Source organism: Aplidium turbinatum, chromosome 6, assembly GCF_918807975.1.
Source record: "Aplidium turbinatum chromosome 6, kaAplTurb1.1, whole genome shotgun sequence".
Lineage (NCBI taxonomy): Eukaryota > Metazoa > Chordata > Ascidiacea > Aplousobranchia > Polyclinidae > Aplidium > Aplidium turbinatum.
In genome coordinates this window covers 33,930,654-33,951,661 of record NC_137477.1, presented here as the reverse complement: position 1 = coordinate 33,951,661, position 21,008 = coordinate 33,930,654, and the positions used below count along the sequence as shown (strand labels likewise).

Sequence of the window (21,008 nt, the reverse complement as noted above, 5' to 3'; positions counted from 1 at the left end):
GGAGAAAAGCAAAAGTAGTAGCTCTTTTGAAACCCCAAAAAGATACCTCTTCCCCAAAGAATTTTATGCATCCTCATGAAAGTATACAAACGCGTCATACTAAGTAGGATCTCAACGCAAGTAGATGACCAACTCACACATGACCAAGCAGGTTTTCGACCAGGGCGCTCTTGCTGCGGTAAAGTTTTAAACCTAACTCAATATATAGAGGATGGATTCGAACAGAAACTCGCCACTGGAACCGTCTTCGTAGACCTATCTGCCGCTTATGATACCATCAACCATAGGGCCTTGCTTCTTAAACTGGATCAAGTCATCAAGAACCCCACAATCAACCAAGCTATTCAATCACTTCTTACAAATAAACAATTTTTTGTTGAGATGAATGGTCGCAAAAGCCGCTGGAGAACCCAACGTAATGGCCTGCTGCAAGGCTCTATGCTTGCACCTATCTTACTTAACATATACATTATACAACAACGATCAACCAAAACCTCCCAACGTACGTCGTTTCATTTATGCCGATGACCTCTGCCTACTGCCTAGTTACCCGATCAAAAATTTTCTCGGTGATAGAAAAGACTTTAACAGGAGCACTCTCCGAGTATTCCACCTATTACAAGCCTACTGGAGCTTAAATGCAAACCCTTCCAAAACCCAAGTAACATGCTTTCACTTGAACAATCATAAGGCTAGCCAAAAACTTATCATCAATTGGGAAAACACTGCATTATTTACAATACACCCCCTTTCCTGAAAATCTTGGCATAACACTGGACAGGACCCTATCCTATAAGACACATCTACTGAAACTCAAGAAAAAATTATCAGCTTGCAATAACCGTTTGCAAAAGCTGGGAAACTCAAATTGGGGAGCAGATGAGCACACATTGAAGCAAACAGCACTGGCTCTTTGTTATTCGACCGCTGAATACTGCGCTCTAGCATGGGCTAGATCAAGCCACACTAAAGTAGTTGACTCCGAATTAAACCAAGCATGTAGAATCATAACTGGCACACTCCGTCCACGGAATGGCCCGTTTCGGTGAGTCCGATTCGGTGAGTCCAATTCGGTGAGTCAGATTCCCTATATAGTCGGTGATTTTTTGATTTTTTTTTTTAAATTATTGGCTACCCTAGCCTAATTATCATTGCCGTCTTAGGATTAGGGGTTAGGAACTTACCGAATCGGACTCACCGAATAGTAGCAGACCCCTCCGTCCAACACCAATCTCCGACCTCTATAACTTAGCAACTATAGCTCCACCTCATATCCGAAGAGAAGTCGCTACAAAAAAAGAAAGAGTAACACAAATATCCGACCAACGCCACCCTCTCTATGAACACAAACGTATTCCAACAAGACTAAAGTCACGCAAGAGCTTAATCAAAGTCGGCCTATTGGAACACACAAGCGTGGCAGCTGCACGATTAGAAATATGGACCTCTGAGCCAGATAGGACACAACATCCTGCCATCCCAAGTCCTTCCGAAAGTCTTCAACAAACTCCCACCCTTGAGAGAAGAGAGTGGTGCTGCCTAAATAGAGCCCGTTGCGGAGTCGGGAGAAATAAAAGCAACCTTTTCCGATGGAAGATGACTCCTGACCCTACGTGTGATTGCGCCTAGACAATCAGACGATGAAGCACATTCTCACCAACTGCCCCCTCAGCCTTTCAAGTGATGACAACGACCTCAAAAACATCACAAACAATGCTCTTACCTGGCTCCGACACTGGCGTGACAAGCTATGAATGAATTACTCTATTTACTTTGTTTAATCGTTCGGTTGCATCCTAGTCATGCCTCATGGGTCTTTGTATAATAATGTAACATCGAGAAGCCGCGACAGAGATGGTAAGACATCACTATCAGTTGTTACTTCATTTTGAATAGTGTTATTTTATTACCCAATCCATTGCTGTGAATCATCAATGAGAAAGCTGGTTTAAAAGCTTATTCAAGTTTGAAGTGTCCAATTCTAGTTGAACCGCGTTTGAGTGTTGTAAATTAACCTGTTGACACACAAATTGAAAACACTGATACAGTTCAATTTCCTGGCTTGATTCTCACCTGCTTCATGCTTGCTTCATGGACACTGTCACTAATGGCGTCCACCCAGGAGTCCCTTTCACTGGCATCTGAGCACTCCACCACGCCCGATCTTAACCATTCCTTCCCACTCAGGACCTCGAAACTCTTTTCCCTGTAGCAACATAGATCATACTGAATTACATAAAATGAACAAGATTTGCAAGATCCATCATCGAACTTTCTCCTTGCTGACCAAACAAACTTTGCAAGTTATGGTGCAATAATCAAAATCAGATATATGAAAAAGTAAATGTTGTTGGCCAGGTGAACAATACTGTCCCTTTGTAGTATACTAACAAGTTGTGAAACGGCAGGTAGCGCCTTTTCTGTGAATAACGGAGCAAGGATACATCACAATGTCTGGAACATCATGGCAGTTTGACACGTAGCTGCAGTGATGAGATAAATAACTGTCTGGTTACAACAATAACAGATGAGTGTGATTAAAAAATATTCAACGACTGGATTAGAATAGACTCCAGTTCAACAACATCTGATTGACAAAAAGTGCAAATATAAACATCTAATCTTATCAAACAATACAACAGACATGAAATTGAATCGTCTTCTCTGCTCGGCCGTGCGCCAGTGGGGAGATGGCCTCTTTCTCCTCCTGTGAATGTGGTGGTGAGAAACAGACTAGACCACATCATCAATGACTGTACTAATAGTACAGTGTACTATCTCCAGGCCACCTAACGGAGTAGAACGTCTGTGCCTCTTGGATAAAAACATATTTGTACTCGACCGTCCTCGATCCCAGACGCGAAAAATTTTTTCCCTGGAACTTTTTGCTACTTCGCATAGAGTTTGTATTTATATATACTGTATGAATGCAAACATTTTTTGTTGGCGCGTTTGGTTCAGCGGTTTCGCCTTATAAATAATCGTGATCGTGAGGATATCGGTTCGACACCCATCGAAGTCAATTTTTTTTCCTTTAGGCCTAGCCTACATTAATTTTTGCGGTGCACAAAAGCTTTTCAAAAAAAGTAAGGTTAGGGCTAATGGGTTAGGGTTAATTCTTAATCAATTCGGAAAATCTTACTTTTAGACTAGTGACCAGAATCAATTTCTTTTCTCAACTTTTTTAAGCTTGACTAGACTAGGTGTGTCTCCAGGCTACGTATTTTTTCAAGTTCAATGGTTAGATTTGGACCTGGAGGGCGAAAATCGGCTGCTGTGAGGGCGAAAATCGATAAAAACAGTTACGCGCGCTGCGCGGTAACCACTAACCAGTAATGGTTACACTTACAGAAATATGCAAATGAGACATAAAGTTTGTGGAAAAAAAAATTTCGCATCCCGGACGAGCCCCCAGTGTAGGGTTTTTACTTATCTCATTGCTGTCTTTATGTTTATTAAAAGGATAATTTAGTCTACGGTCTAGTGATTAGGCTACCTACAAAACTTAAACAAGTAAAATGTAATATTAAATATAATATATTATTAATCAAAGTTACAAGTTCTTATTCGAGAAATTAAAAAGTACTTATTCTGTCGCTAACTAATTTAGTTTTATCAACCGGTGTCAGAAGAGCGACATTCTCCCGTCGTGAATTTAACCTTCTCGTTCTGCCGTGCCTTTATATAAAAACTCTGTTTTATAAACAAAAAAACAAAACAATTTCCATTTAACAAAACAATAAACAAACAATTTCCATTTATTTTGTTCAGATTACTACAGGTTGCATTGATCATCAAACTGCATTTTGCTTTTTTGTGATGTCATAGAGGTTGCCATCAAGTTGCTTGGTTTCCAGATGGACAAATTAATTGAAACTTTGTAGTAATGGATGAAGGTAGCCCTTAGTAATTCTGAGGGTTTTTTTCTGCAGATTGGATTACGGTTATAATATTTAATATCTTTTCAGGAAGTACAGCTTTAAAGGTTTTTTTTGCAGATTAAATTACAGTTGTAATATTTAATATCTTTTCAGGAATTATCGATTCATTACTTTTTTTGCATGTTTTTGCAGACCTTCTGATGATCCGTTAGGTGAAACAATTTGTAAAGGCTTCAGATAGTAATAACTATATTTGATTTAATTAAAACTCTGTTTTATATATGTTATAAGCATTTTTCAATTCCTCGCTTATTTCATAATATGGTGCCTTTTTATCAGTAATAGCCTATCGTGAGAATTATGAAGCGAAACCGGTTACACATTTATATCGCTTCAGAAATACGAATGTGGTGAGCTAAATTCCGTGAGAGTGGCATTTGTGGGGAAGCGTGACCTAGATTCCGTGAAAGCAGAATTTAGGTTTTGAATTTTTCCAGTTGGATTGCATTTCCAAATTTAGTTCTCATAGGTTTAAATTTGTTATTTAAAAACATGGTACATGTTACAGACTCATGTGAAAATGCTTGTAGTTGTATTACGACAGACATGAATGCAAAAGCGCCATAGTATCTTGAAAATCGTACATTAACTTTTTTTTACATTTACACATGAAAACTGTTAACCAGGCTATACCAGACTACATAGTGATACCAGAACTTACCGTTCTTGGTCGGTACCAGGGTAGTGCGTCTCCACTCTGGCATGGAGCAGTGGGATGATAAGTTCTTTCCTCCATGGCTGCACAAGTGGCGAATCTATTGTAGTGCTTCTGTTTAAGCCAGGATTTTTGCTACAACTGTTTGGAGAGTCGCTCTTGTCTTGACTGGTGACATCCTTAATCGATCCATCACTATCCAAGACTTTTTTTTCTGTCAAAGTGGCGCCTTTTGCAGTGTTGTCAGGCAAGTTGAAAGTCTGTTTTGACTTTTTTGAGTCTTTGCTGTCTGTGCTCATCAAGGCAATTATCACATTGTTGTGCAGAGGAACATGAAAATAATGTTAAACAAACGATGTATCATCAAAAGAGTGCACAGATACCAAAATGATAAGTTTCATCAGTCAGCAGCATAAGAGCCACATGATGCTCCTCGCTCTACCACTGGTGACTGATGGGTAGATAGAGTGAGAAGCTCAGTACAATGATATACTTAATAATAATAATAGCATTGAAATGCACATTAATACATAGCACAAGTGCCGCAGTGCGCACCATCCCAATAGTTGCAAAGCTTTAACTTTAAGCTACTTATAACTTAATATTACAGATTTTTTCTTTATTAGACAATCGGTCATTTTTGACAGCTTGTGGTAATTCTAGGTAGGTCTACAATGCGGTAATTCTAGTATTATATCTTTGCCATCTTTATTGCAGGAGGTGAGTAAACTACTGTATGTAAGCGTTTGTCGCAGAGTAGATCCGAACTTTTGAGTATTCAAAATACTAAATAAAGTTATTGTAAAAGTATAGTGAGGTCGCAATTTCAGTGCGAGTAATTCATTCCTTATGAAAAGTTGAACTTCAATACTTTCGTACTCACAAAATGTAAGTTGGCATTTATGTCAAGTAAAACGTCAACAGTTCTTAAAAAAGCTCACTTGCTAACGGGGATGCAGCTGACAGACGAAGCACTTGGTTGGCCTTATCAAAAGGGCAGACAGTGAGGGCTACACGATCTCCGCATGAGCGCAGCTCTGCCACAACATCGTCATGCATCATGTGCTCCACCTTCTTATCGTTCACAGCAATTATGGCATCACCAGGATGGAGGAGATGGGTCTGATCCGCTGTGGACACAATGCTAAATAATACTATACACGTATTGTAGCGATGTCACACTGCCTAGAATAGTGGATCCCAAACATTGTGTGAAAATTAATTTTATTCGGAGACAGTTCAAGCGTTTATGATTCACCACGTACGTCAGTGGTTCTCAATTTTTTTTTTTGTTGCGACGCCTTTGGAAAACTTGCTGGACTTGCAATGCACCCAATGATAGGAATTTTAGCAATCTTTATTTATTTGTGTCTCCTTCACTTTCCTGGATTCCAATTTTGTTTCTCACCCAAAGTTAAGGAATGCTGATAAAGGTCCAAGAGAGGAAGCTACGTAAAGATGTCCATTAGAAAAGAAGGGGAGATAGTTTGGTTTTAGCTACAATCGAAGGAGGGATGAGTGGAAAAAGTAAATCTGAAAAAATAACAAAATGGATGGACAATGTTCTCGATTGGAGAGGTGGACTCGATCGGGCGAGAAAAACTGCTCAAGAGAGAAATGCCTACAGCCCTCCATCGGGTTATGGCCTACTGAACTGAACTTGTGTCTCCAGCCTTCATTTGTCACACGGCAAAGTGAATTAACCATACATCACACTGGATAAACATCGAATCCCATAACAAATTTACCAAAAAGTTAACCATAAACAGAAGATACATGCAAGCACTGAAGTAATAGCAAGATCACAAATTATATCACTGCAATTGCATATCTGGATGAAATCAGCAAAAGCACACAAACTAAAGTACGAGAGAGTACAGTAACCTTATCGTGACAAAATTCCTTTTTAAGTATGATACAAACAATAGTGTGGGCACATTTGTCATTAAAAAAGGTTTCGTGTTTTTTTTTGTTAAAAGCAAAAACTTTCTTGATTTTGTCAGATGATACAATAAAGATGAAAAAAATTAGGGTGGCGTTTTTTCTGTGCACTCTAATGACCTGAAATCCCCTATCAAAATGGCCAAAATTAAATTTTGGCCCCGTTCATTAACAGTAAAAAAATTTACAAAAGTACTTTATGACGTAAATACTTTGTAACAAAGTTACTTTGTGACGCACATACAGCAAGCTTATTGAATCATTTTAATCAGCTGTTTTTTATAATTTGTGACGTCATAGATGAATGACAGTAGGCTACCAGAGAGAACCCAAGCTTGTATAACGGTTTTTACAGGTTTGGATAAAAATAACAAAGAAGTGATACTGAAGTGAAGCGGAATGGCCCGTTTCGGTGAGTCCGATCCCTTAACGGGGGATTTTTTCAATTTTTTTTTTTAAATTATCGGGTACCGTAGCCTAATTATCATTGCCGTTTTACGGTTAGGGGTTAGGAGTTAGGGGTTAGAGGTTAGGAACTCACCGAATCGGACTCACCGAATCTTGGGTTTTTTTTTCGCTGAGACTTTTCGGTCATTTGTCCGAAATGACTTGAAAACTTTCGGCCATTTTTTATTTATTTCGGTCATTTTTAGTCGTTTTTGGTCATATATAGTCAATTGACTATATATTTTTTTGGACATTTTGACCGAATTGACTATACTTTTTTCAGACATTTTGCTAAAAAATCGGTCAATGACCGATAAATGACCAAAAAAAAAACCCCAGCACCGAATAGTAGCAGACCTGAAGTAAAGGGCGAAACAGGCTGTTAAAGATTTTTAATAAATTGAAGAACTCATAGTGGCTGCTTTTTATGTAGAAATAGTTTCTGGCGATGATCTGTGAAGCAAACAGTCTGCGAGTAGCCAGAGTGTCTAATGATAACATGTGATGCACAAATAAACTATTGCCCATGATCATTTAAATTATGCACGCCTTTCACCACTTTACATTTCTACAATGCAGCAAGCAGAAAAGGAGCACCCAGAGATCTTGGCAGAGTTCATGAAAGGGAATTTCTGCGTAACCAAAGGTGTTGTTGGATTCACATCAATAGGTGCAGACCACGGGATTGAACAAGAAAATCGTGAACTCAAGGTTATTGGAGGCATAGTTGGAATTACACAGAATCAAAAGTCACTGGACAAATACTTTCTCATCGCATCCGAACTCTCAAATTTGCAGCATGACTTTGAGAAAAAGTACTACTCTGGTAGCAAGGCAAAGAGAACGTAACACCATGAGCTCACAGGAGAAAAACTCTCCCGAATAACACAAATGCTATCAAACTCAGCGTAGTATTTCACGAGCATGGAAACCCATTTGAATCCTCTGACGAAGATAAAATTTACAATTTGCTCACCAAACCAGTTATGAATGAAACTGCTACCAACGACATCCTTCGGCATGATGAGATTGGGCAACAGATTTTCGAAAGTTTTGTCACAGAACGAGTGAACGTCTTGTAGAAGGAAAACTTTCCGTGTGGGACAAAATGACCAGAAAGAAACTGTCTACATTCGAAAGTGCCAATGCAATTGCAAAAATCAGCATGGGAGACAAGGTAATCAAAATTAAAGAAGAGCGAGGACTGTTGCAGCGTTTCATTGTAATATCAAGAAGTCGACTGAAGATGGACCTCAAGGAATGCATCGGAACGTATGAGTTTGGTGTGGTGCCCCGATCACTGTTTGCTTCAGATGGATCCCTCCTGCTGGCATATGATAAGGCATCAATACTCCGTCATCTTGAGAAGCTGCTGGATACTGGTAGTAACAGACAACGGGTACAAGTTGACAGGAATGAGGTAACTGTTACTCAGCTGTCTGATAACCATTCATGCCAAGTACCTTTAAAGATGACAGACACAGCCGTTGAATATACCACTGTGGACCCACCAGATGAACTGACAACTCACCAAGTGATCATCATTGATGGGAGGGCTATGGTAAACGCAGTTACCAAAACGGAACAAATGAAAACATGCCAAGACTTTTCCAAAGCCTTTCTTCAGATAATTTGTAACATGGGTAGTTGGGTACATAGCATGACGAGATCAAGTTGGTGTTTGACCGATACATCGAAACATCACTCAAGCAACAGATGCGGACAAAGAGGGCCAAGGGAAAGTCAACATATTACCACGTGAAAAACAACACTTTAATCCAGAATATTTCCCTGAAGGACTTTCTTTCAGATGTCCGCACCAAAGGAGAACTGACCGAGTATTTAGCTGAAAAGGTTGTACATCACAGCAAGAGCTCCAACAACAGACTGAAAAAACTACTGGTGACATCGGAAACACAAACCAAGGGCAATGTTAATATTCCAGACTTGCTCCTAACTCACAGCCAAAAAGAGGCAGACACTTTGATTGTTCTGCGCGCTCTAGCTGTTCCCAATGAAACAGAACTGGTTGTCAGTTCCCCAGACTCAGACATCTTGTTGTTGCTCATCTACATGTATCCACACTTACCCAGGTCTAAAACTTTCCTTACGGGAAAGGGCAGATTAAAGAAGGACATTTGTGTGCGAAACATATACAACAACTTGGGACCAAAGCGTGCTTCTGCACTTCTAGGTTTTCATGCTCTGACTGGTTCCGATATGACTGGGAGATTTGCTGGCAGAACCAAAGACTTGGATGCGTAGATGCGAAGGAAACGTAGATGCGAAGGAAGGTGCAACTGCCACAAGAACAATATTCCATGTACAGAAGTCTGTGGTTTCAGCTGTAAAAACAAAACTATCCAACCAGTGATCAATGAAGACTGAAAATTTGAAGATGACTTGCTTTCTTTGACATTCAATAAATATTATAAATTCCGTAGATGTCGGTTGTTAACGATAACTGCCATTTAATCAGAAGCCCTAAGACTTCTTACATCTTTCGCGTGTAATACGACTTAAGGATCGAACATTAATTCAAGTTTTATTGTATTTATATCAGTTCATTGGCTTTCTAGATGCGTATTCTTTGTGAAAATGCATGCATTTAAGTTAATACAGTCCTTTGTGTAAAATTATAAAATTACGTAGGTACCTTAGCATACGTTTCAGGTGCGTGGGGGGTATTTTGAATAACATTTTAAAATTTGGCACATGTATATCATATATGAAACCTAAATTCGATGATTCCATTAGATTTCCTGGCTCAGAAAACATATACAGACGAAATCGGTTAATCGAATCACCTATTTGCCAGACATTTTGATACGATTCTACGATTGATTCGTTTAACCAATTTGCTAAAAAAAGGTTTATTGTGAATGGGCGTAATGTTGAGAAGATGTCTGTGCTGACTAGGCTGCAACGCACATTACCACTGATACTTCCTACAACTGTTTACATTTCTGGTTAAACTTTAAACAATTTCCTAGTTCTGTGTTAACATACCACTACGCTGCAAAGCATTTTTCTGCAAACTGCAGCAATCGGACTGCAAATCGGCAATCTTTCATAACACCGATCTCTGTGACGTCACAACGCGAACTTTGACGTTGAAGATTTTGATTCAAGCGGGCTATTTTTAGCTCTGTACCAGCTGTGTAGTTTTGAGTATGGAAAAGGGCCTACGAAAATAGTGGTATGGTGGAAAAACACAGCTCACACTCATTGTTTGTTTTGAAATCGCAAAGGTTTTTTTTTCAAGTGTTTTGCCATGTCTGGTAAAATAATTAATTTGCAATGTTCTTCAACTGAACAATACTGCAACAAATGAAATTACGCACTGCATTTCACAACAATCATCATCATCATTTTGTTCCTTCCTCGTATGGAGGGTTGGATACAATGCGCCATTGTTCTCGACCATGATCACAACAATAGGCTACTTTTTTTCAGCAATTTAAAAAAAAAATTCTCCACAGTTTTCTGGTTTAAACTTTTAGACATTCTTTTCAACACTTCCCTCTCAAGCCGAAATAATTTGTCCGTGTCCTTTCCTTGCAAGGCCAGTCGCCGACCGATGACATCAAAAGCATTTAAACTTCTTTATTGGGAAGTGTGATTATTCCTTTTGTGTGCTCTTCTGATTTAATGAAGCCCAGCTGTGCGAAAATTGGTTCTTTGTAGTGCGATGTCTAGCACATAAGATTATGGCCTGGGATTACAGACACTTGTCTTTGTTTTGATCGCTTGCGTCTGTCTCACCTTTGCTTCATTTCGCCTTTGAACATTGCAGACAATTATGCGAAGCAAAAAAGAGACATTCTCTTTTCGCTAACGGGTACAATTATACGATTAAATGAATGAAGTAGGCAAACTAGAAGCAAATCCTGATGCTTTTATCCAACTTATTCTTTTAAGCGGTATACGCTTAACCGATGTTTTTACTTAACATTAGATTGGATTTGGTTTGGGATTTCAGGTTTTGATTCAAATAAACGATTGATACGTTTAAGCAGTATACTATTAACCGATTTCGTCCTGTATTCAGATATTTTATTTGTAATTGTATCCTATATACTTGCAAAAATATTGCATAATTATTGTTGTGCCCATTTTGGACGCCATCTTGGATTTTGTGCCCCAAAAATGTTCATAAAAAATGCCACCCTAATTTTTTTTTTAAGCTTATCATGTTTTCTTTCAAAAATAAGTGAGTTTTTGCTTTTAACAAAAAAAAAAACACGAAATTACAAATATGCCTACACTACAATGACACATTCACAGAAAATAAAATCATAGACTGAAAAATGGTTTACTTTAACAACTGATCAATCTAATGGGTGATTACAAAATTGTCCTGTGGTTACTTAGACCTCACAAATACCATAGCATTAGCACAATGCAATGCACGAAAATACTTCTTCAAAAAAATAATATTACTCTCTAAATCTAACTTAATTCTAATTCCCCCTAATTTAAAAAATCTTCTGTAGTTAGTAATTGCAAATCAATGTCTTCTCTGCATATTAATATTGCTCGTATAAAAATTCAAAGCAAAACAAAGCTTACACTTTTCTACAGGGTGAACAAAAAGCCCTTTTTGGGCCAACTTCTAAACGATTTATTAATAGAAAATAAATAAAATTTCATTAAAATGTTATCACAATGAGAGCTTACAATATTAAGAATAAGTTTATTTATATTCAATGTGGCTGCTCTTCACTTGGATAACTCTCTCAATTCATTGTCAGAAGTTTTCGACCGAGGCACATAGCTCATCCTGGGATATTTTGGCCCATTCCCGTAGGACTGATTGCTTCGAAGCATCAACACTTGAGCTAGCAACGAAACAGGCCTTTGCCTCTAATAACGATCACACACAAAAGTCCATGGGTTTCAGGCGATGAGGAAGGCCACATTTCCTTGCTCCAGAATCTTGGAAGTTGACGTGATCACCAGTCCTGAGTCTTTCTTGAGGTGTGAGATGTTGCACCATCTTGTTGGAATGTGAAGGTCTGATCTTTGTAGTGTTTCATCATCTCTTCAAGGACTGGAACCAAAATATCGTTGATGTAGCGATGTGAATTGATTTTAACCCCTTATTCCACTAAAATCAGAGGAAACTTCCAAAGTTTGGAGATGTTGGCCCACACTTAGACAGTGAAAGACAGTTTTTGGCAGCATTAAGCTGGTCTCACAGAATCTTTAATATCTGTTGAAGACTTTGCAAAAATTCTATCATTCTTACTATCGAACTGAGCTTTAATTGTGAAGAGTTTTTCACCTGAAAAAATGATCCCTTGCCCTGCCTTCAGTTCTCTGAGAAGAATTTGTGCTCTTTTAAGCATCTTATGCTTTTGGAGAGGTGTAAGGAACTGCCGATTCTCATCTTGTAAGAAGAACACTGAAGATCCTTTTCCACAATGTTCTCGTTGAAGTGTTGCTCACATGCATGTCTTTGTCCATTGATGGATGGATATGTTTAGGTTTCTCCTCACCCTTTCTCGGACAGCCTTAACCACTTTCTTTGTTCAAGCATTGCGAGGTTTTCCACTCCTAGGACGATTTTTCAGATTTACCAAGTTCCTTAAATCTACTCACAACATGGTAAACAACGAATTTGGCAACTTTTAAGAGCTTAATGATCTCAGAGTTGGTTTTTCCCACTCGATGGAGCAGAATGATGGCTTCATTTTAGACCTTTTTACACCTTATGACCTTATATACAATTAATGCTTACAATTAAGTATAATATATAAGTGACATTCAATATGTTTAATCATGGAATAAAAAAAGTCCAAGGACTTTCTGTTCACCCTGGAAATCTGGGTATTTCAATAAAAGAGGCAAACAGTAAAAGTATGTAAAAATGATATCTTCCAATAAAAATTTAACCAGAGCATAAAAAATTACATTTCTTTTTCTACGTTAAAGTGTGAAATGATTGAAGAGTTCATCACACACAAAAACAGCCAATCACCTGCTTGTCCCGGAAAAACCCTTGAAATCAAGACAGGAATCCCATGCTCAGCCCCACCTTTTACTGTTATGCCTAAACCTCCCCCAGGCTGACGTTTGATCGTCACACAGCGCTCCTCCAATTGTGCTTCATCGACGGGCTGAAAAACAACAAAGTAATAAAAAAACCAACAAACTATGTGTCTCCACAAATCTACAAATTAAATAAGTTTTCCTATTGTAGTAGGAGTGGGCTCGAAATGACCCGTTTCGGTCAGTCCGATTCGGTGAGTCCGATTCGGTGAGTCCGATCCCTTAACGGTGGATTTTTTCAATTTTTTTTTTAAATTATCGGGTACCGTAGCCTAATTATCATTGCCGTTTTAGGGTTAGGGGTTTGGGGTTAGGGGTTAGAGGTTAGGAACTCACCGAATCAGACTCACTGAATCGGACTCACCGAATCGGACTCACCGAATAGTAGCAGACCCGAGTGGGCTATACATTAGGGTGGAGTGAAAACACTTTTTTCCTCATTTTGCTTAGCTTGGGGTTGGAAAACTTGCCAATTACTACCAAAAACAGTTGTGAAAAATTAGAATGTAATCTGACAACATCTTGATCTGCCACCAGCCACTTGAAAATTTACTATTTCCTTCTACATTAGGGTGGATCAATTTAGGGGGGTGTAAAACTTTTTTTCTCATTTTGCTTAGTTTGGGTAGCCAAAACTTGCCATTGGGCATATAGAACACTGTGCTAAAAGTAAATTTCGATCGAACAAATTTTTGATCTGCAACCAGGCCATTACTTATCGACTAAAAACGCAAAAATACATGCAAATGTATTTGAATTTGACTTTAGCATAGAGATTTATTGCAATGCAATGGAATTGGTAATATGTATCAAACTTCCTCACTTTCGATGAAATAGTCACTTCTTGTCGTGATTCAATGCGTGAGCATATAAATCCATCTCGCAAATTAACCCCGCACACCGCCGCTGAAGCTTCCGTCACCAACTTGACGCACCTTTCTACTACCTGTGTGAGACATGGAAATCGAGGGATAAAAAGTTTTGGAGTGTCCTTAGCTGCAATCATGTCTCGCAATTCTTTGTCCCCCATGTTTCTTGTCACAGGAGGCTCGGTGAGATTGAGAGCCTGCCAGTCAACCATATCGTAGTATTCGTTGGCGTCAAACTTTAAGGCGGAATACAAAATCGTCGCATTGTTCTCTATTCGTGATGGCTTGATCGAGCTTTTTGAATTTGCTTAAGTCCAAGCTCACGGATATCACTACCAATGGCAAATTTAAAGTGGTAAATAAGAAGCATGCCCATGCGGTGAAGCAGGAATGCAGGTGGCTCTAGAACGCCCCAAGCGTAGATAGTCATTTGTAGATAGTCCTTCAGCAACAGAGAACTTGCATTTGTCAATAAACAAGTTAAAAGTGGGAAAGCACAAGGGCCCGATAATATCCCTCCAGATTTCTTAAGGCACTGTAATATCAAATATTCGGCATGGTTGAAAAGCTTCTATTCTACTTGCCTGACGCTCCAGGCCATAGCTACCTAAAATCTGGCGAAAAGCAACTGTTGTAGCACTAGCCTACTTAAACCAAACAAGCCAGCTGATGATCCTAAGAGCTATCGTCCAATTTCACTACTCTGCGTTCCATATAAGATCCTGGTACGGCTCGTGCTAACTAGACTCGAGCCAGTTGTTGATTCCCAGCTACCAAAAGAACAAGCTGGATTTCGGCACGGACACTGTACGACTCATCAAGCAGTCAAGCTGACCGAGGATATTGAGGAAAGTTTCGAGAAGGGCAACGAAGCAGGGCATCTTGGTAGACCTCACTGCTTCCTATGATACTGTGTGGCATCAAGGGCTAACCCTAACGCTTCTCCGCATGATCCCAGACAAAAAGGTAGTGCGATTTCTCGCCAACATTCTGGCAAATCGGACCTTTTTGGTGAAGACAAGTGATGGGAAGTGCAGCCGGCCCAGCCGCTTAAGAAATGGTGTTCCGCAAGGATCATGCTTATCACTTTTACTATTTAACATCTACATCAGTGACATGCCAGAGACTATGTCACGCCAGTACGGCTATGCTGATGATCTGGCACTACTCCATTCTGACAAGTATACTGGCATGTGGTAGAGGAAGCACTTACAGATGACATGGCCCAAATCGCAGACTACCTGAAACTTTGGATGCTAAAACTGGGGTCTGCTACTATTCGGTGAGTCCGATTCGGTGAGAGCCTTTTTCGGTGAGAGCCCTATTCGGTGATTTTTTTGAATTTTTTTTTGAAAATTATCGGGTACCGTAGCCTAATTAAAACCCTTAACCCCAAACCCCCTAACCCCTAACCCAAAAACCCAAACCCCCCAAAAAAAACCCAAACCCCCAAAAAACCCCAAACCCCCAAAACCCCCAAAAAACCCCAAACCCCCAAAATACCCCAAACCCCCAAAAAACCCCAAACCCCCAAAAAACCCCAAAACCCTCCAAACCCCCAAAAACCCCAAACCCAAAAACCCCAAAACCGCAAACCCCCAAACCCCAAAACCGCAAACCCCAACCCCCAAAAACCCCCAACCCCAAAAAACCCCAACCCCAAAAACCCTCAACCCCCAACCCCAAAAAACCCCAACCTCAAAAACCCCCAACCCCAAAAACCCCCAACCCCAAAAACCCCCATACCCCTTAACCCCAAAAACCCCCGACCCCAAAAACCCCCTAACCCCCAACCCCAAAAACCCCCAACCCCCTAACCCTATAACGGCAATGATAATTAGGCTACGGCGCGCAATAATTTAAAAAAAAAAACTAACCGAATAGGGCTCTCACCGAAAAAGGCTCTCACCGAAAAAGGCTCTCACCGAATCGGGCCATTCCGCTAAAACTGAGCCTGGCAAAGATCACTGTCACACCTTTTCACCTTTGCAACATGGAATCTACTCGCCAATTGTCAGTTTCTTTCAACGGAAACCCACTTCAACACAACCCATGCCACACCGACCAAGAAGTGAATCTCGACCGACAATTAATCTACAAAAACCATGCTGAAGCCCTCCATGCTAAGCTATCAGCACGCAACAACTGGCTGAGATGCTTAGCTGGGACATTTTGGGGTTCTAGTACATCTGCACTCGGTACAACTGCTTTTGCACTTGCTTACAGCACCTCGGAATATGCTTCCCCACTTGGTGCCGCAGCGCACACACTAGCAAAATTGACACTGCCCTCAACACCACCATGAGAATAATCACTGGTTGCCTGCTTCCAACTTCCACCGACTTTTTGCCGGTGCTATCCAGCATCGCCCCAGGTAGACTGAGTGGGGAAAATCACGTACACAGTCTAGTTTTACAGGCTATGTCAAGGAATGACCACCTCCTCAACCAGATTGTCATAAACTCACACTCCCAAAAGCCCCAGAGCTTGAAATCTCGACGCCCCTTTTCCCGACATGCTGCAGATATCTGCAAGTCTAACTTCCACTTTACCGAAGTTTGGAACAGTGAATGGAGAGAAGTTGCGAGACCAACCCAATTCACAGGCCCTCCCAATACTAACACACTACCTGGAGCAGAACTACCTCGGAAGGAATGGGTGAAGCTCAATCCCTTGCTGACTGGGGTGGGCCATTTCAACAGCAACATGTTTCAATGGGGCCTCACCGACTCACCATTTTGTGCATGTGCCTCAGAATCTCAGACTGCAAAACGCATTATCTCACAATGTCCTGTATATCAACCCCAGGACAGATAATATATTATACGGAATGTGGACCTCACAACGCCCGATGAACACACAACCCATTGGCTGCTGTGCCTGGATGTAACAACATAATGTGCGGCGGTCTCAAACGCAAGGAGAAGAATCTTCTCGAATTTTTGGGAAGATGCTCCATACACGAAGCAAGAGATTTTCCAAGAGGAGCCAAAAATTGACGCGGTCCGGTTGTTAGTCCATCCAGATATGCTAATACATGTCTCATGAGAAACGTGTTCTCCAGAGAAATGGATACTTCGCGCACTCAAAAAACATTACGTTGGCCATGATCACAGATGAGAGGCAAATAATCCGTGAGCTTGGACTTAAGTGAATTCAGAAAAACCGATCAAGACATCGCGAACAGAAAGCAATGCGATGATTCTGCATTATGCCCTTAAAGTTTGACGCCAACGAATACTATGATATGGTAGACTGGCAGCTTCTCAATCTCACCGAGCCTACTGTGACAAGACATATGAGGGACCAAAACTTACAAGACATGATTGCAGCTAAGGACACTGCAGAACTTTTATTCCTTCGCTTTCCATGTCACACACAGGTGGTGGAAAGGTGCGTCAAGTTGGTGACGGAAGCTTCAGCGGCGGTGTGCGGGGTTAATTCGCGAGATGGATTTATACGCTCACGCATTGAATCACGACAAGAAATGCCCAAGTTCGAATCGAAACGTGACTATTTTATCGAAAATGAGGAAGTTTGATGCATATTATCATTTCCATTGCATTGCAATAAATCTCTATGCTAACGTCAAATTCAAATACACTTGCATGTATTTTTGCGTTTTTAGTCGATAAGTGATGGCCTGGTTGCAGATCAAAAATTTGTTCGATCGAAATTTACTTTTAGCACAGTGTTCTATATACTAGGGTGAGGCTGGTGCCCCTTAAAAATTAAAAACTTGAGCTAGTCATTCGGCCCTTTGTACATATGTTCTACAGCCTCTCTACAATCACTATTTAAAAAAAAGGATGTAAAAAATTAGCATTTAAGGGTGCCAGTTTTGATCTAAAAATTTGAAAAAAATGTTATTTTTGTTAAAAAAAACCCACATAAAGTGCGTTTCTAATACAATCAAAAATTTGTTTTGCCAAAAGGAACTTTATTGTCAGTACCATTTTTCACAGTTTGATGTTGTTGAAAAGACCCAAGGATAAAATAGGAATGATTTATGAAGTCAATTTTAGTCGTTTTCTTTGGTTAGAGAAAGAGATTTGGTTCTGCTCATGTTCCACAACTTGCAGCACGTTTTGAAAGTTTTCTTCCAGCCTATATCCACTGATAAAATCACTTGTGAGCTTAACACCTCTTTTTGAACAATCGTTGGTAACCAGCAGAGATTTGATAACATATTTGGCATTAAAAAAATTGATATCCGTTTTAAGACCGTTTTCCACGAGCAGACGGGCTTATACAAAAACTCTGTGTTAATGTTCAGCAATTCAAAGAAAGACCAAGAGTCTCGTTCGAACCAATCCTTGTATGTAATTGAGTAGGTGAAAGTGCAAATATCAGGAAACTGTGGTTTTCCAAACCCAGTGCTGTATCTTTTTAAGGGTTTTGATGCTTTCTCAAAAGACAGCAGTTCTGTAGCTTTGCTTGTCATTTTCATTTGCTTTGTCACTGAACAAGATCACAGGAAAGATTCTGCTGTCAGATACTAAAGATGTTTTTTGAAAGCAAATAAAGCTGACTCTGCAATTTCTTCATCAATTTCTTTAACATGAAAAAACACAACAAATTTTACAAAACGTTGAATTTTCTACAGTTGTTTTGGGGTACATCTGGCTTCATGCATTGCCCCACAGCTCAAGAACCTGGACTTTTTGTGTACATCGGAGATGTCTGCTTGTAGGTAGAAGGCTGTGAGCTCAATTAACTCTTTGTAATCATCTCTTGGTGTTTTCTTGGAATGTGAGATAGCTTTCATTACTATCATCAGCTCTTATTTGTACTGTATATATCAAGTTCAGGGTGAGCACTGAGCATCATCGATATACGAAAATGAAATTTTGTCTAAACCACTATACGACTAGTCGTTGAAGTTTTCTTTGAATCTTTAAAATATCATAACATCAGGAGATTTTGATGATTCTATTCGCAGGTTATTAAACACCCGGCAGACAATTTATTCACCTGCGTTATGTCTGCATTCATGCCACAATAACGATTTATTTAACTTATTTTGGATGGCAATACAGCTAGCTGTGATGTGGCCAGTATTGGAGCTGGTGGTATCAAACACCATAGCTCCAACCGATGCTTTGCAGTTCCAATCATCAAGTAGCTTTTCTGTTGCAGTACTGATCAATTCTCCCATAGGTTCTGATGAGCTAGCAGGCGACTTAGGCATTCCTAGTAGTTTAACGCCACTCGGACCAGAAACAAGGACAGGTAGCAGCCTTTCATCAATGACCTTTAAATTGAGGCTGGACATCAGCTTTCTATCCCAATGTAGGGATCTAGTCCCAGGTAACGGAGGTTGCCACTTTTCTTTAATGGCACTGGCAGTTTCTTTAGCTGTTTTGGTGCGATACCTCAGTGCCTGTGTAGTGTGTATAATTAAGGTTCACCTTTGATATCTCCACCACACGCAGTGATAAATTCCCTTATCATTATGGAAGCGGCCACAGGGCTAATTTTGTTCCTCAAACAACACCCAACTATCGAAGGGTATTTGAGGACATCATAAGGCACCCGAATCGTTGTGCCATCTTTGACGATGACACCTTTTGTAAGATGTTGGCAAAATAGCTTCAGTTTCAGAGACATTATCAGATGAAAAGTCTGCTGTTTCATCAAGTGTTGTGTCTATGAATTGTCTAACTTTTTCCAGTTTTCTTCCTTTTTAGCTAATTCTACAGAGTGCTGCTCGGTTCTATTTTTGTTTTTTCTATTGTTACCATGTCTCGACCTGCAAATGTGGCAATCCTGTTTGTCATCATACTTTCTAAAAATTTGACATCTTCTTCCTCCTTAAGCAACTTGAACATGTTTTTAAGCCAAATTGGCAAAGTTTTGCTTAAAACATTCTGAAAATTTATTATTGCTGTATTGTGATCACGATCAGTGGCATTTATCTTTTGCAACTTTTTTAAATCTTAGTCGTAAAAATTAACAATTTTTCCATCCATCTTCTTTTGGGTAATTGCGTTTATGTTTGCAAGTGAATATGATCTAACCATTTGATTAGCAACTTTTTTGACAGCTTCTCTTTTATTTCATGTTCCACCTGGATGCAATGCTTGTATTTCATCAGTGAAAGCAATACACCACTGCACTGCATGCACTTCTGTACATAGTTCATAGTATCGCCATAGTACATAGTTCCATGCTCTATGTTTCTGTAGGCTGAACTGAAATGAATTGAGAACCTACAGCAAATCGTTGACCACATTAGTACATTAGTCTTATATATAGCGTATGTTGCTGCCTTGTTGTTCTGCCATGCTGATGGCAGATAGCCTCCCTCAAAGCAATGCCTCCAATTCACATGTATTTACAAGCGGTATGACCATTACCTCACCTTGATCAATTGATCATATTCATGGCCTGTTGAGTAGATCCAAAATTGACTTAACATTGCTAAAAATGGCAATTTCTTTAGATTTTGCTATACGAAGCTGGAGGGTATGCACAGCACACCACTGCAGGAATTTGAACATGAAACTGGCACCCCAAGGGGTCAACCAATTTTTCTGAAACTTTGGATTTTTACTATTTATATGATATAGAACATTTGTTGAAAGGGCCAGAAAAATTGGGAGTCATAGGGGCATCAGCCTCACCCTACTATATACCCTATGGTAAGTTTTGGCTACCCAAGCTAAGCAAAATGAGAAAAAAAGTTTTACACCCCCCTAAATTGATCCACCCTAATGTAGAAGGAAATAGTAAATTTTCAAGTGGCTGGTGGCAGGTCAAGATGTCGTCAGATTACATTCTAATTTTGCACAACTGTTTTTAGTAGTAATTGGCAAGTTTTCCAACCCCAAGCTAAGCAAGATGAGGAAAAAAGTGTTTTACCCACCTAAATCGATCCACCCTACTATACATGGGTCAAAAATACTTTTTTTGTTATTTTTCACTGGGGACAGTTTTTTTTATTCCATTTAACCTATCTCAAGATAAAATGACAAAATTTTTGATTTTGTATCCAAGAAAAAAGTGTGCAAAGCAAAAATCCAAAATGGCCGCTATTTTCCATAAAAAATCACATTTTTAGCCATAACTTTACTATTTTGGGGTTGTTTTCACTGATTC

At 39.7% G+C, this 21,008-nt stretch overlaps 1 protein-coding gene across 3 annotated transcripts in view; it reads right to left on the bottom strand.

The window, feature by feature from the left end:
• Nucleotides 1–21,008, bottom strand: part of LOC145772233 (gamma-1-syntrophin-like) — a 79,022-nt gene that overhangs the window by 35,192 nt on the left and 22,822 nt on the right. For all 3 annotated transcript variants that reach the window (XM_082584085.1, XM_082584087.1, XM_082584086.1), the window contains exons 3-6: nucleotides 12,968–13,106; nucleotides 5,538–5,726; nucleotides 4,603–4,885; nucleotides 2,074–2,206 (exon numbers count right to left, since the gene is read on the bottom strand). In XM_082584085.1, the coding sequence (XP_082440211.1) occupies nucleotides 2,074–2,206; nucleotides 4,603–4,885; nucleotides 5,538–5,726; nucleotides 12,968–13,106 (744 nt within the window). The remainder of the gene's footprint in view (nucleotides 1–2,073; nucleotides 2,207–4,602; nucleotides 4,886–5,537; nucleotides 5,727–12,967; nucleotides 13,107–21,008) is intronic.